The sequence below is a fragment of the Calliphora vicina genome, chromosome 1 (genome assembly GCF_958450345.1).
Source record: "Calliphora vicina chromosome 1, idCalVici1.1, whole genome shotgun sequence".
NCBI lineage: Eukaryota > Metazoa > Arthropoda > Insecta > Diptera > Calliphoridae > Calliphora > Calliphora vicina.
In genome coordinates, this window is record NC_088780.1 from 168782477 (window position 1) to 168798099 (window position 15623).

At 30.6% G+C, this 15623-nt stretch overlaps 5 protein-coding genes across 5 annotated transcripts; 4 read left to right on the forward strand and 1 right to left on the reverse strand.

The window, feature by feature from the left end:
• Nucleotides 1–414: 414 nt before the first annotated feature.
• Nucleotides 415–1531, forward strand: LOC135960681 (uncharacterized). Its single transcript, XM_065512043.1, has 2 exons — nt 415–683; nt 751–1531. The coding sequence occupies exons 1-2, from the start codon at nt 423–425 to the stop codon at nt 1501–1503; spliced, it is 1014 nt and encodes a 337-aa protein (XP_065368115.1). The 5' UTR covers nt 415–422; the 3' UTR covers nt 1504–1531.
• A 5393-nt stretch (nt 1532–6924) lies between these two features.
• Nucleotides 6925–7340, forward strand: LOC135954145 (uncharacterized). Its single transcript, XM_065504220.1, has 2 exons — nt 6925–6982; nt 7063–7340. Exons 1-2 carry the CDS (start codon nt 6925–6927, stop codon nt 7338–7340), a joined length of 336 nt encoding a protein of 111 aa, XP_065360292.1.
• Nucleotides 7341–11831: 4491 nt separating this feature from the next.
• Pcd (pterin-4a-carbinolamine dehydratase) lies at nt 11832–12996 on the forward strand. The gene is made up of 3 exons (XM_065498122.1): nt 11832–11977; nt 12051–12165; nt 12635–12996. The coding sequence occupies exons 1-3, from the start codon at nt 11847–11849 to the stop codon at nt 12932–12934; spliced, it is 546 nt and encodes a 181-aa protein (XP_065354194.1). The 5' UTR covers nt 11832–11846; the 3' UTR covers nt 12935–12996.
• Nucleotides 12926–13775, reverse strand: Naa40 (N-alpha-acetyltransferase 40). Its single transcript, XM_065498121.1, has 2 exons — nt 13328–13775; nt 12926–13259 (listed from the first exon to the last, which is right to left on the reverse strand). Exons 1-2 carry the CDS (start codon nt 13696–13698, stop codon nt 13019–13021), a joined length of 612 nt encoding a protein of 203 aa, XP_065354193.1. The 5' UTR covers nt 13699–13775; the 3' UTR covers nt 12926–13018.
• A 588-nt stretch (nt 13776–14363) lies between these two features.
• On the forward strand, nt 14364–14699 carry LOC135954151 (uncharacterized). Its single transcript, XM_065504227.1, has one exon. The coding sequence runs from the start codon at nt 14364–14366 to the stop codon at nt 14697–14699; it is 336 nt and encodes a 111-aa protein (XP_065360299.1).
• Nucleotides 14700–15623: the final 924 nt, after the last annotated feature.

A 15623-nucleotide genomic window follows, 5' to 3' on the forward strand; every position in this document is an offset into this window, starting at 1 on the left:
ACAGCTGAACATAGAAAGTGATTTTTTTAATGTATACTGTGATTCTAATTGAATTTGATTGCAGTTTCAAAATGTGTTTAGGAGACTAACAAAGTTTTGCAGTTGAATTAAGTTCAATTTATTATATAGAAGTATGTACGCAACACACACCCTCCTTAAAGAAGCAGTGAAGTGGTCGAGCTTTAATTGTATAGTAAAAATATTATTCAAATTAAGCTTCTGCATTCCTACCATTGATAATGTACTTAAAAGCGTGAAGGTCTCTATCTCAATATGTAGCTAAATGTTGTCATGTCACAATGTGTATATACATGGTTATACTTATATATGGGTACAACTATTGTTGATAATTCTAAATAAAAAAAAAACACACCCAATATTCAATAATTCTCTTTGTGTCTTTCTTACAGCTTATAACAATTATGGTCACTGTAATGGTGACAATTGCGTATTGTGAGGGAAAAGCTGCTTTGCGTCGTAAACCCAAAGTATATAATGCTTTGATAACCACAGACGAAGACTTGGTGCAGAGTCGAGCATATCCAGTTATACAACCAACAATACATGAAACCGGTATTGCTCACTATGGACCTTATGGTCCATACAATCCATATGGAATTTACAATCAACATGTGGTAAGGCTTGCTCAACCCATTGCACCGGCATTAATGCCTAAGGAACAGGTTAGTTTTACAAATTATAATATTATCGGCAATGGAAACTATAAAACATTTAATGTATTTATTTCAGCTGCCTTATTCTCTACCGCCACCACAATTTCCGCCACAAATTATGCAACAACCGTTAGTGCCACAACCTTTAGCTGGTTATCCTTTACCGCAGAATCCACCAACAGCTCCAGCTGCGGAAAATCCACAAGCGTCACCATTACCACCTACAGGCATGGAAGAACAGCAACAACCTACAGTACAACCTCCAACAGCACCAGCTGAATTACCAAAAGATCCCAATCAGCCCATTAAAATGCCATCAGAACAATTGCCAATACCTCTGAATCAATATGGCTTACCACCTTCACTGATACCTCTTAGACAACCACAGCCATATCATCCTCGTGCCTATCCTTATCCATCACCAAATGGACCTGGACAACCTTTCCATTTGCCACCGTACAGATTCAATCAAATTCCTCCCTTGTATTACAATACTTTTCCAGGTTTAAGACAACAGTTTTTGCCGCCTTACAACTACCTGCCCACAGGTCCACAATTTCCCTTGAGCAACACAATACCCACAGACAAAACTTATCCTCAACCTCCCAGCCAACCGTTGCCAGTAGCAACAGCCGCTCCTACACTCCCTACACTCCCTCCACTCACTACAGCTGAGGAACCAACTGAAAGTTCAGTGCCATCTACCGACTCCCTAGAACCTGAACCGCCATTTGAAACTATCAAAAATGGCTCAAAGAGCAAAGACAGCAGTGTACCAGATGTACCACCACCACCAATACCATCGGGTGCTAAATCCAAACAATCTTAAGTTGTCACACTTTTCGTTATTTTAAATAATTTTAGACGAATTTTTTTAAGTTATTATTTATTACAAATCAAATCTAAAATTTTGAATCTTTAAGATTCCATCGATCAATAAACGAAACTAAATATTTTTATTTTATTTTATATTAGTTCAATAAGAATTCACTATTAGTTTTAATAAGAACACACAAAATGCACATTAACAAAAATAAATTTTAAAATTGTAGTTATGATTTTCTTTTTGATCTTATAATAAAATATTGCAAATAATTTTGATATCGTACATAAATTTTTACTATGCAACTTAATATGTTGACATGTGGACAGAAAAATAGGTGCGTTCATTACATTTTTTAAAAGTAATAGAAATTTTCTTATACTTACCATCAAAAAATATGGGGGTATATTGATTCTGTCATTCTGTTTGTAACACATCAACATATTGTACGATTCTAAGACGGGCTTTGTCCGTCCGTCTGTCTGTACTATCGGTTGATAAGGTTTGTTTGGAAATTAAAATGGGCAATATCGGTCCATGATTTTACTAGCCCTCATACAAATTTCTCCTTTGAATAATATTTGAGCAGTCATAAATATTGTTACGAAATTGTACTTGAATTCAAATATAACGATTTTAAGGGCTGATTTAAAAGTAGCATAATGCTTTCAAATAACAGTGCTGTAATAGCAAACTGTAACATATCTGTGGGCATTATTAAATAAAAGCTTTCAGTTGATTTGATCGTAAGTTGGCAACGTTGTATTCGAATTCGAATATTCAGTTAAAGAACATTGTAGAAAGTACACCACAGATGGCGTATGTATTAGTAAGATCTAGAATATTCGAATTTTGACAGTTAAAGAACAATCTAGAGTGCAGATGGCAGTGTTATAAATAGTGGCAGAGGTTGCAGTCGTGAGTCAGTTTATCAGAGACGCTTTTCGAATAAACATCAACTGAGTGCCTTAAAGTGTGTTGTGTTTTTCAAGTAAATTCGTGTATTTTATAAATTGTGTCTGTATTTCTGCGAATTTACAAACGTGTATAAACAACATTGAGTGACTATTTAATTCTGTTGTTGTACATTTGAATAAATAAAGAGTTGTTACCATTTTCAAACTACTAAACGGCTTTTATTTGCAATCAAAAGTATCCGGTTTATTTAAAGGAAATAAACCAGCGTTTTGAAAAGGTTAAAACGTAACAATATGTAAATTATGCAACAATCATGATAAAATGTTGCATAAATTAGTTCTAAGTACTAAGTAAAGTATGGCGAAAATCGGGAAACATTTGTCCCTAGTACCCATACAATGTTCCTCTCAGAAAATGACTTGAACATTCATAATCTATATAAATAAAAATCAAATGTCGTTCGTTGGTAATTGCATCAGTTGAGAACGACCGGACCGATTTAGACAATTTTTTTTAAAAAAAATGTTGGTCATAGTCCACCTTTACCACTTTTTTCGATTTATCCAAAATCGAATAACGGCTGCACCGATTTGGCTAATTTTTTGTTTAAATGTTCATTGAATCCAAAAAAGAAAAATTTACCACGCCAATTTTTGTTCGATATATCCAAAAACACAGGACGCATGGACCGATTTGGCAAATAGCAATAGTCCGCAAAAGTTTTTGCAGAAATAAAATTTGTCCACGTCCACTTATTAAATACATCTATCTGTGATCACTCATATTTCTGACAAAAAATCTATTTTTTATATAAAAACTCAAAATATCTAAATTCGCTAAAAACTTGGCCAATAAGCGTTTAATCAAGAAATGAGATCGATCTGTAATCACTTATATTTCCGAATATAAATCAATTTTTTATATACAAACTCAAAATATCTAAATTCGCTATTAACTTGGCCAATTAGAGTGTAATCATGAGTGTAATTTGAATCATATTTGGCCCTTAGGGTTTGATTGTTAATAAATGAAATAAATAAAAAAAAATAAAAAGGAGTTCGATCTGTGATCACTCATATTTCTGAACAAAAAACGATTTTTTATATAACAACTTAAAATATCTAAATTCGTTAATAACTTGGCCAATAAGCGTTTAATCAAGAAAAGGAGCTCGATATGTGATCACTTATATTTCTGACCAAAAATTTATTTTTTATATAAAAACTCAAAATATCTAAATTCGCTAATAACTTGGCCAATAAGCGTTTAATCATGAAAAGGAGTTCGATCTGTGATCACTCATATGTCTGAACTAAAATTTATTTTTTATATAAAAACTCAAAATATCTAAATTCGTCAATAACTTGGCCAATAAGCGTTTAATCAAAAAAAGGAGCTCGATCTGTGATCACTCATATTTCTGAAAAAAATTGATTTTTTATAAAAAACTCAAAATATCTAAAATCGTTCGTAACTTGGCCAATAAGCGTTTAATCAAGAAAAGTAGCTCGATCTGTGATCACTCATATTACTGAACAAAAATCGATTTTTTATATAAAAACTCAAAACATCTAAATTTGCTAATAATTTGGCCAATAAGCGTTTAATCATATTTTTATCCAAAAATAGATTTTTTATATAAAAACTCAAAATATATAAATTCGTTAATAACTTTGACAATAAGCGTTTAATCAAGAAAAGGAGCTCGATCTGTGATCACTCATATTTCTCGATCTGTGATCACTCATATTACTGACCAAAAATCGATTTTTTTATATAAAAACTCACAAATCGAACACAAGCATTTTTTTAATTTGACAGGACAACGTCTGTCGGATCAGCTAGTTGTATAATAATAATTAATATCATGATAAAATTTTACATAAACATGTTTTATATCTTTCTACCAACTTTAGTTAAGATTGGTCCATAATTGACTCTACCCCCCATATTGCCCATATATGTATGTATATAGTCAAATATTTATAACATTCCACTAGTAGAAACGCATTCTGTAAAATATTTTAGATTTTTTTTCTATAATATGCCTCAGTATTGGACAGTGATTTATATATTGGGTGTATGACTTAAAAATGCGGAATTTATAATAGATGGCGTATCTTTTGAATGCGGTTTTTGTTTTTAATAACCTATCAGGCCTGTCACAGTATTTTATTCCGATCGAAAGTGGAATTAATTTTGTTCAGGTAAAAATCATTTGATTACTGTTAGTTCTATTTAAAAAGCAAACTATAAAAAAGGGCATTTTGAAGTGATTCAAAAAAATAAGGAATAGAATTTATGAAATTGTCTACGCCATTTTTCATTGAAATTGAGAACATTATACCTACATGATATTGAGAAAATTCCAAATGAAATGGAGAATTTCCATTTTAAATTGAGAAAATTCCAAATGAAATTGAGAAATTGCATTTGAAATTGAGAAAATTCCAAATGAAATTCAGAAATTTTTTTTTTTCACCATAGGATGTCCTCCATAGCATTAAGATCTGTTGAACACTTGGGGATTGTTTAATTCGAACATTTAATTTACGGACTTTTTGTTAGCATATATTTGTTGCAATAATTATAATCAATTGTCTATTTTATGCGAGTCGGTTAATAGAACAATTCAAGCTACTATTGGTTTGGACCCATATTGATTGGATGTAGGGTGCTCAATTAATTTCTAAGTCATTGAACTGTTAAACATTTATTATGGGTTATTTTTTGTTTGACTACCTGATACAATAACACAAGTTTACAAAAAATATATTTTTCGTTTATTGAACGGTAGTTTATTAAGTATTTTTTGTGTCAATTATTATACGTCACAATTTTAAGAAAAATCGGTTTTCATATTTCATCTACCCTAAGCATACAAATGTATTTCTTTTATGGATTTGAAATCTCACAAAAAAATTTGTTTTTAGGTATCGTAATAATAAAAAAAAATAAACTTGTGTATAATTTTTATGCGGTTAAATAAAATGCTATTAAATTGTTGACTATCTTTAAAAATTTTCTCCACTGTCCACGTTTTTGAGCGGACGGTTAACAGATAAATGGCAGATCTATCCCAATAAATCAAGGTAAAAACAGAAATTTTTATATTGATACTTAAATATCAGAGCTGTAAATGAATTATTCATTTTTGAATTAATTCGCGAATTATTTTCACACAAAAAAATTAATTGAATGAAATTAGAGTCAATTCAAATGAATTTGGTAAAAATTAATTGCAATTAATTTCCAACTGTAATGAATGAATTTCTAGAATGAATTGCAATTCGTTTCTAATTCCCATGATATACTGGAATTGTCAGGTAGCGGCAGAATATGAATTGAATTATTAGGTATCGGCGAAAATCCTATCAAAATTTTGATTATTTGCTAAAAGATCTGCTCATGAATTTTATTGATTGCAACTCATTTTTGATTTCATTCATTTGAATGAATTCAATATCAATTCAATTCAAAAGAATTGGAAATTAATTGCAATTCACTTTAACAAATTCATTTGAATTGGGAATGAATTGCAATTCATTTTACAGATTCATTTGAATTGAAAACGAGTTGCAACTCTTTTTTACAAATTCATTTGAATTGGAAATGAACTGAAATTCATTCCTGTCTAATTCGTTTGAATTGATTCAAATTTCAATTCAATTCTTTCTTGTTAAAATTAAGTAACATTAAAATTAATGTGCTGTTTTTCTATAGCGAGTGATCGCTTTGAGTGGACGTTTTACATGTATTTTGTTTTTGTTACAATAACAAAACACATGTTAAATTTCCACTCAAAGTACTCGTTCGCTATAGAAAAACAGCACATAAGTATTTTCTTTCTTAATAAATAAGTATCTCAAAAGTTGGATGTCCTGGATTTTTTCAATATTTTTCACGAATGTATATTTCACATCATGAACAAATACCTTGTAAACTAGTGTAATTTTACTCAGAATAATAGAATTGTATAGGTAGATATGTACATAGAATAATAATTGTTTGTACATTGCAGATGTTGCCTATAAATGCATTTCATATTTTCACATAAATATGAATTTACTAACTTGCAAACAGGCACGTTGTACATGTGTACAGTGTACACACTAAATGAAATGTCAAAGAATCTTTAATGTTTTCCCCTTAATCTCCAGAGGATACATGTGTTATATTTGTGTTTAAAATACAAATAGCAACAACCACTAAGAACAATATGCAAAATTTGCAATAATTCGGAGAAGAATTATAATGATCGTTCGTCATAAAATACATAATACATGCATGCATACTTTCGCTTTCATCCATAAACTCATCTCAACATTTACACCAATTCAAGTGCAACAATAAGTCCAGGCACAGTCACTGACTGACTGTCATCCCCCTGGGATTATACACATGGTGATTAATCAACCAAACGACATTAACTCTGGATGCCACAAAAATATATAAAAGGAGGAGACTTTCAAAAACCATTTACAGTTTAAAATTGTACTTTCAAGTGAAATGAAACTAAAATTCAAATTTATTTCCATACTCATCATATTGCTTGGATTTGTTTGTGGTATGTATTGTATAAACAAATAAAAAATATAAAAAAAAAGTATGAATTATTCGATTTAAAGAACTCTTTTCACTATTTAGCATCCCAAGCTGGCACTTTTAAACCGTTTGTGCGCAGTCGTTACAGTTTACGTTGGCGTAAAACTACAGAGACGCCCAAAGCTTGGGACTCATCAACTGCATCCGGCAGTAAGGAGGACGTAGAAAAAATCTCTTCAAAAACCATCGACATATCAGAGATCCCTACAGACAATTCCATACAATTAACAACCGTCACGTCGTTACTGAAAACATCCACACATTCAACAGACTATGATTATTATAATAATGAGGTCGAAGAAGGAGAACACAAAAATTAACTCTACTATAAATTGTAAATTAATCTATAATACATATAACAATCTTTTTATACATTTTATATTGTAATAAAATTAAGAAAGCAATGGTGAGAAAAACATTTAATGGGATAAATTGTGGTGAATCAAATTGGATATTCAAAATATTTTTTTGGTGAAAAAAGAAAACACCGTTGTTAGCACGATTAGAAATTGATCTAACAAATCTGTTCGTTTATCTGTTATATAACGGATGAGCAAATATTTGCATTAGCAACATTATATTACGAATAAAGAACGTATTTTACATCCAATACAAGGAAATCGTCTTTCCTTCCGTTATACTATTTTAATTGAAGCGTTTTAAAGTATAAATCATAGATTAATACACATAGATCGGAAACTCTCCTGTCAAAAACCTAAATCACCTAAATCAGTGAAAAACCTAAACGGAACCTCAGAGAATGTACAAAAAACAACACTATTGAATAATTTTTTTGTTTGAGTTTTTTTCTAGTTTGGCCTCTATGTTTATACCAACATGAGATTGTGAGGATTTTGAAAATTTATTTTACAAACATGGAGTAACAAATTTATTGACAAATAAATATATTCTTAAACAAGTAAGAGTGCTATATTCGGCTGTGCCGAATCTTATATACCCTTCACCAAATTATAATTCAAAATTTTAAATATTTTTAGGTAAACAAAATTTAATTTTTTTCCAGTTGTTTTTTTAATTTTTTGTAAAAAAATTTTTTTCGATTGTTATTTTAAATTTTTTAATTTAAAATTTTTTTTTTTAAATTTTAAAAATTTTTTTTTTTTTGTGAAAAAAAAATTCGTGTTAAAATTTTTTTTTCCGATTTTGACCCATTGTAGGTCCAACTTACTATGGTCTTATATACGTCGTTGCAAATGTCTTTGAAATATCTATAATTAGATATCCATATTGTCTATATTAATGTCTTAGTAATCCAGATATATGTAGGTAAAAAATCGAGGTTGTCTTAGTTTTTTCCTCATATCTCAGCCATTTGTGGACCGATTTTGCTGATTTTAAATAGCAAAATTCTCGAAAGCATGTCTGACAGAATCGTTGAAGATTATTGATTATAATATTTTTTTTTCTCATATGTTTCTTTTTAATTAATTTATTTTTTTTAATTTCTATGCCTACTATGAATATATTTTTAAATTTTCTTTAATTTTATGTAATTTTTTTTTCCTGAGTGGAATTTGAATCATATTTGGCCCTTAGAGCTTGATTCTTAATAAATTAAATAAATAAAAATAAAATAAACAAGTAATAGTGCTATATTCGGCTGTGCCGAATCTTAAATACCCTTCACCAAATTATACTTCAAAATTTTAAATATTTTTAGGTAAACAAAATTTAATTTTTTTTACAGTTGTTTTTTAAATTTTTTGGAAAAAAAAAATTTTTTTTTGTTTGTTATTTAAATTTTTTTTTTTAAAATTTCAAAATATTTTTCCCGATTTTGACCCATTGTAGGTCCAACTTTCTATGGTCTTATATACGTCGTTGCAAATGTCTTTGAAATATCTATCATTAGATATCCATATTGTCTATATTAATGTCTTAGTAATCCAGATATAGGTAAAAAAATAGGTCAAAAATCGAGGTTGTCTTGGTTTTTTCCTCATATCTCAGCCATTTGTGGACCGATTTTGCTGATTTTAAATAGCAAAATTCTCGAAAGCATGTCTTACAGAATTATTGAAGATTTGGATCCCGAAGATATCTGGGGTCTTCAGAAAACTGATTTCAACAGACAGACAGACAGACAGACAGACGGACAGACAGACAGACAGACAGACAGACAGACAGACAGACAGACAGACAGACAGACAGACAGACAGACAGACAGACAGACAGACAGACAGACAGACAGACAGACAGACAGACAGACAGACAGACAGACAGACAGACAGACAGACAGACAGACAGACAGACAGACAGACAGACAGACAGACAGACAGACAGACAGACAGACAGACAGACAGACAGACAGACAGACAGACAGACAGACAGACAGACAGACAGACAGACAGACAGACAGACAGACAGACAGACAGACAGACAGACAGACAGACAGACAGACAGACAGACAGACAGACAGACAGACAGACAGACAGACAGACAGACAGACAGACAGACAGACAGACAGACAGACAGACAGACAGACAGACAGACAGACAGACAGACAGACAGACAGACAGACAGACAGACAGACAGACAGACAGACAGACAGACAGACAGACAGACAGACAGACAGACAGACAGACAGACAGACAGACAGACAGACAGACAGACAGACAGACAGACAGACAGACAGACAGACAGACAGACAGACAGACAGACAGACAGACAGACAGACAGACAGACAGACAGACAGACAGACAGACAGACAGACAGACAGACAGACAGACAGACAGACAGACAGACAGACAGACAGACAGACAGACAGACAGACAGACAGACAGACAGACAGACAGACAGACAGACAGACAGACAGACAGACAGACAGACAGACAGACAGACAGACAGACATGGCTTAATCGACTCCGCTATCTATAAGGATCCAGAATATATATACTTTATAGGGTCGGAAATGAAAAATGTAGAAATTACAAACGGAATGACAAACTTATATATACCCTTCTCACGAAGCTGAAGGGTATAAAAACCTGTATCGGTTTTTGGTGGGAAATATGAGTGACGAATTATGAGTGATATTAGATTTTTCTTATAAAGATCGATATTTGATAGGAAATAAGAGTGATCACAGATTATTGTCCTTTTTCGTCTAGGACTTCTTATTAACGAATTATGAGTGATTTTAAATTGTTAAAAAAAAATCTATATTTGGTTGGAAATATGAGTGATCGCAGATTTTTGTCCCTATGAGTGATTTTAGATGTTTCATATAAAAACAATATGAGTGATCGCAGATTATTGTCCTTTTTCGCCAAGGACCTCTTATTTACGAATTGTGAGTGATTTTAGATTTTTCATATAAAAATCTATATTTGATGGAAATAAGTGTGATCACAGATTATTGTACTTTTTGCTATTAACGATCTATAAGTAATTTTAGATTTTTCATATAAAAATCGATATTTTGTGCGAACACAGATTGTTGTCCTGTTTCGTCTATATAAAAATCGATATTTGATAGGAAATAAGAATGATCATAGATTATTGTCCTTTTTCGTCTAGGACTTCTTATTAACGAATTATGAGTGATTTTAAATTGTTCATATACAGGCCTGTCACACATTTTGTTCGGAATGGTTTCAATTCCGTAGTTTTTATTCCGATCGATTTCGTTTTAGGTTCTTCAGATTCCGTGTAATTTATTAATTCCAAAAATATATCATATTTCTGTATTTCAGATTTTAATTTGACAGCGTTTTTCACATTAAAACAAATGTTAAGGTTTTGGTACAGAAATTGATTAAAAATTTTAGAAAATCAAATAATTACAATCAAATATCAATTCCACTTTGAAAACTGAAAGTGGTTTCATTCCGAAAGAAATTTTCGTTTTACTTTTTCTGAAGAAGCAAAATATGGAATTAATTCCACTTCCCATCGGAATGGAATTCTGTGACAGGCCTGATAAAAATCGATATTTGGTTGGAAATATGAGTGATCGCAGATTGTTGCCCCTATGAGTGATTTTAGATGTTTCATATACAAACGATATTTGGTTGGAAATATGAGTGATCGCAGATTATTGTGCTTTTTCGTCTAGGACCTCTTATTAGCGATCTATGAGTGATTTTAGATTTTTCATATAAAAATCGATATTTGGTAAAGTGATTACAGATTATTTTCATATATCCCACAGGTATATTAAAATTTTCCAAAGTACTATCATTAATATTCAAATTTTTTTTGGTTCAAAATGTACCATATTATATATCAAATTAAAGGTATTTCGATACACCTCTCAATGATGGCCATATTGCTCATATACATAATTAATTAATTATACTTTACTTTAAAGGTAGAATAAAAATATTTTTTTTTTCTCACAGTGTGTATTTAAAATAATAGAAAATAATAATCACCCTGTATTTGCTAGTTATAAATATAATATGGCAACATCTACTTAAAATCAGCTGAACTCAAGGTCAATTTATACAAGGTAGAGCCAATCAAACAGCTGATTACATTTTTCGCTTTTTTGGTTCTATTTTCTGTCAAAGCTTGTTTTTATATTTCAATATTTACATATTCAATGCTTATAAAGAAAATATTGATTTTTTACATAAATAAGATAAGCCCCCACTATTCAATTATCCACACAATATTAAGTTTTAATACATTTTTTTTTAATTTTTCATTCCTGTTTTTTTGACATTTGGTAAGACCAATTGTTGTTTATGTAGAAATGCCACCACCTTGGCTGAACTCGTTTTAACAAATACACCTAGCGATTGCAAAATTTGTAAATTTTAATAAAAGATTTTAGAATTAAATTAATATAAATAAGAATAATGCAAAGGGGAATTTCATCACTATGGTTGCACAGCATTGGAAGATGCCAAAATCAAAGATTATTCTTTAGCATATTTAATCAAAAAATAACATCTTTTGGTCATCCCTCTACAACAGTCTGCTCAATCGAGTAAGAGAGATACACAATTTAAAAAAAGCTTTCAATACAAGATTTTAAAAACATGTCTGTGTGTTATTTAAAGTTACAGTAAGAGACTGAAGTTGATTGAAAACACAAGATTTGTTGGACTAACAGTTGCCAATAGACAGTATACTACAGCAGGCGTTAAAACACAAACCAGTGCCAAGAAAAAAATGGTATGTATTTGGATTGTATACACATTTTTAAGGGATAATTGAGTAAAAAATCCTAAACACTTGTTGAGTCATATTGTTAAATTTCTATACGATTTTTAATTATAAATTACCTATATGAATTATTTAGAATAATCGAAGATCAACATTTATACTTATACATTTTGTATTTGTGTAACAATTTTTTTAACAAAAAGTTGACCTTAAGTTCATTCCAAAATGTTGATAAGACTTAAAATAATATTTTATATAAAAAGTGAAAGTATGTACCTATTTAAATCAAATTTGTTTTTAAGTTTGTATAACTCAAGTACAAATACAAAGTTATTAACAAACAATTAATAATAAATACATAAAACCGGTTTAAATAATGTTAACAAAAGTTTTGTAATTTTGTTGAGAACAAGAAGTTCATTGCATTCAATTTGTTGCTGTATATGAAGAACTAATCAAGCGTTTTAATTATTTTTAGACTAAACTTACCGAACAAGAACGTGCCGAAGTTTTGCAACCTCTCTTGAATGTTGGCTGGACCTTGGTAAACGGACGTGATGCCATCTATAAGGAATATTTGTTCAAGGATTTCAATCAAGCTTTCAGTTTTATGTCCGGTGTCGCCTTATTGGCCGAAAAAATGAATCATCACCCTGAATGGTTTAATGTTTACAATAAAGTTCAAGTAACTATGTCTACACACGATGTTGCTGGTCTTAGTTCTAAAGACATACGCATGGCCAAGTATATGGAAGAACACTCTAAACGCTTTCTTTAAGTTTTAGTTGAAATAGTTGTAATTTAGCTTTTGTTAAAAATAAAGATGTGTTGTTAGTTAAACTTAGTTTTATCATTGCTTATATTAGGTTAGGTTAATGGATTTGCTAAGGATTTCATAGTCGGCTTTTTCTAATATATCTGGCGTGGAATCGTCGAATGAGTAGCCAATTGCTTTGAAAAAGGCTTGTGCATTTTCATTGTTTTTGAGTACGGTCAATACTATTTTCTCCATTTTCCAGTGCTTTGCACAACGCTCTAGGGCCAGCATCATGTGTTTACCCAAACCCTGTCTTTGGGCAGTGGGCTCAATTTGCATCTCGTAACTGTGGAGTGGATAAAACAAAGTACACATAAATACATCGCGTGATAAATAAAAAACACCAAAACATACCAGTATAACACGCTGTGACCGTAGTCCAAATCAAATCGAAACATTGAATATGCCACAGGTGTTTTATTTGCATCCACTGCTACCAAATATCTTGCCCAGGCTTTGTTTAAATCACTTTGCTTAACTTTTGGCTGCCAACCCATGCTTAACTCTTTATAAAAGGGTGAAACATTACGTTCCGCTAATTTAAATGCCCATTTTAAAGTTTTTCCATCCATATCATTTTTAGTCCGACCATAAAGTGAGAATTCCGCAGTACTGGATTTGTAACTTAAAACATCTGTTATGGATTCGAACGGATTTTTTGCTCTTGCTGCATTTTCTATATTACGATGCTGATTAGCTGCACTATTTACACTTGTATTTGTCATTTTAACTTTTAAATTTCTTAAAATATACACTTTTAACACGTTTAAATAATGTTTAATTTGTATACTTTGTGATTTTGTCAACCTCTCACAAACACACGATACGAGAATTTTAATAAAAAAAAAACAATAAAGAAGGCGGCAAAAAATTGTTTACACAGTGTGGCATTTTTCGCGTATACGAACATTTGGCATCACCGATTTATTAATATGTACTTTCGCTAATGATTTTTATTATTTATTATAAATTATTTACTATTTATACAAATATATTTGAAAAAATCATTTTTGATTTAAATTTCTAGGATTTATAGATTTTAAATATACAAAATTTAATAAATGAAAATTACAACTCTGGCAACATCATTAATTAAGTACTTTCTGTTCAAATGTTGATAAATGCGATAAATAAAAACGCATACATACTATTTATAAAAGAATCTTCATGTTGCTCAAAATTTACTACTTTTTAGATAGAACTGAAGCTTTTAACATTCAAAATAGTAATATAAATAACTACATAAATTAACAAATTACAAATATTTCAAGAGGTACACCTACTAACACATTAAGCCATTTTAGTGCAACCTCAGAAATATAAAATTGACATCACTCTTCACAGCTGTTTATTGTTTACTTGTTTTCCTTCCAAGTTTATTTTTTTAAAGATGTTCAAGAAACCTAAAAATAATAAAAATATTACTCCGCCCTCGGCTCCTTCTTTGGATGAGGTTTTGTCGGACATTGAGACATTTCAAGTCGATATAGAGCAGCATACCACAAATAACAAAACGGCTGAGATGACTGCAAACACAACGGATGAGTGGTGGGCAGTGTTCGAGCAGTTTATAGATGATTTAAAGTGTTTGGAAATGGTACACAGTGAAATGGAAGGCTTTAAAATTAAACTCGAATCTTTAAAATTAGAGATTGATACTGAATCAAAGCTACTGAAAAGTGAAATTGACCAACAGCAAAAACAGATAGACGTGGCACTCGAATAATTCAATTGCATACATTTATTAAGGATAGAATAATTTTTTTTTAACTTTAATGTTGTGTCCACTTCGCAATTCTAAGCGTTTTTGCAATTAACGAAAGTAACGAAACTTGTATACCTTTTATCTTAGTATATATTTAATAAAACAAAAGATACCTAAATAATTTTTCTTTAAGTAGTGTTTTATTGTTGAATATTTTGGAAAAAATTTTCGGACGAGGCCTATTGTTGGATTTCTTTCAATATTCAAACAAAGCTACATCAGTTAAGAATACCATAGCTCAAAAACCCGAGGACTCATAAGTTATCGTAAAATGTCAATAATCAACCAGAAATATTGTTGCTTCTAAACAAAATATTCGAACATAGGTTACGAAATGTTTTTTAAAGAAATAAATTTGTGAACAAAAACTTAATTTCCTTGAAGTCTGCTAATTTCAAGTTGGTTCCCTCTTTAGCTACAACCATAGGGTAACATAGAGACGAGACGTAATTGTCAAAAACCTAACTCTGCAAACACATTGGATGAGTGGTTTAATTTAGTTTGACAAATCGGATTGTCTCTTCTCTATGTGTAATCCTCCGTTAAAATTTAAATTTTAACTTTAAAAGGTTACTTTGTAAAAGGTAACGAAAATTTTTTGCGATAAAAATTTTAGGCCCCTATTACCGTTTACAACAGTTGTATTTTAGTGTTGTATTTTTTAAAATGCGATCATGATTTACATTTGCATTTTAAAAAATACAACTGTTGTAAACGGTAATCGGGGCTTTAATTTCTCAATTTTCATATTTTTTAAAGCGTATTTTTCTTTTCTGAATATAAAATTGTACTTTATAAAACAGAACAAAACAAAGAAATTTTTTTCCAAATAAATGTAAAAAAACAATCAAACGAAACGAAAACTCGTGTTAAGGCATATTTAAT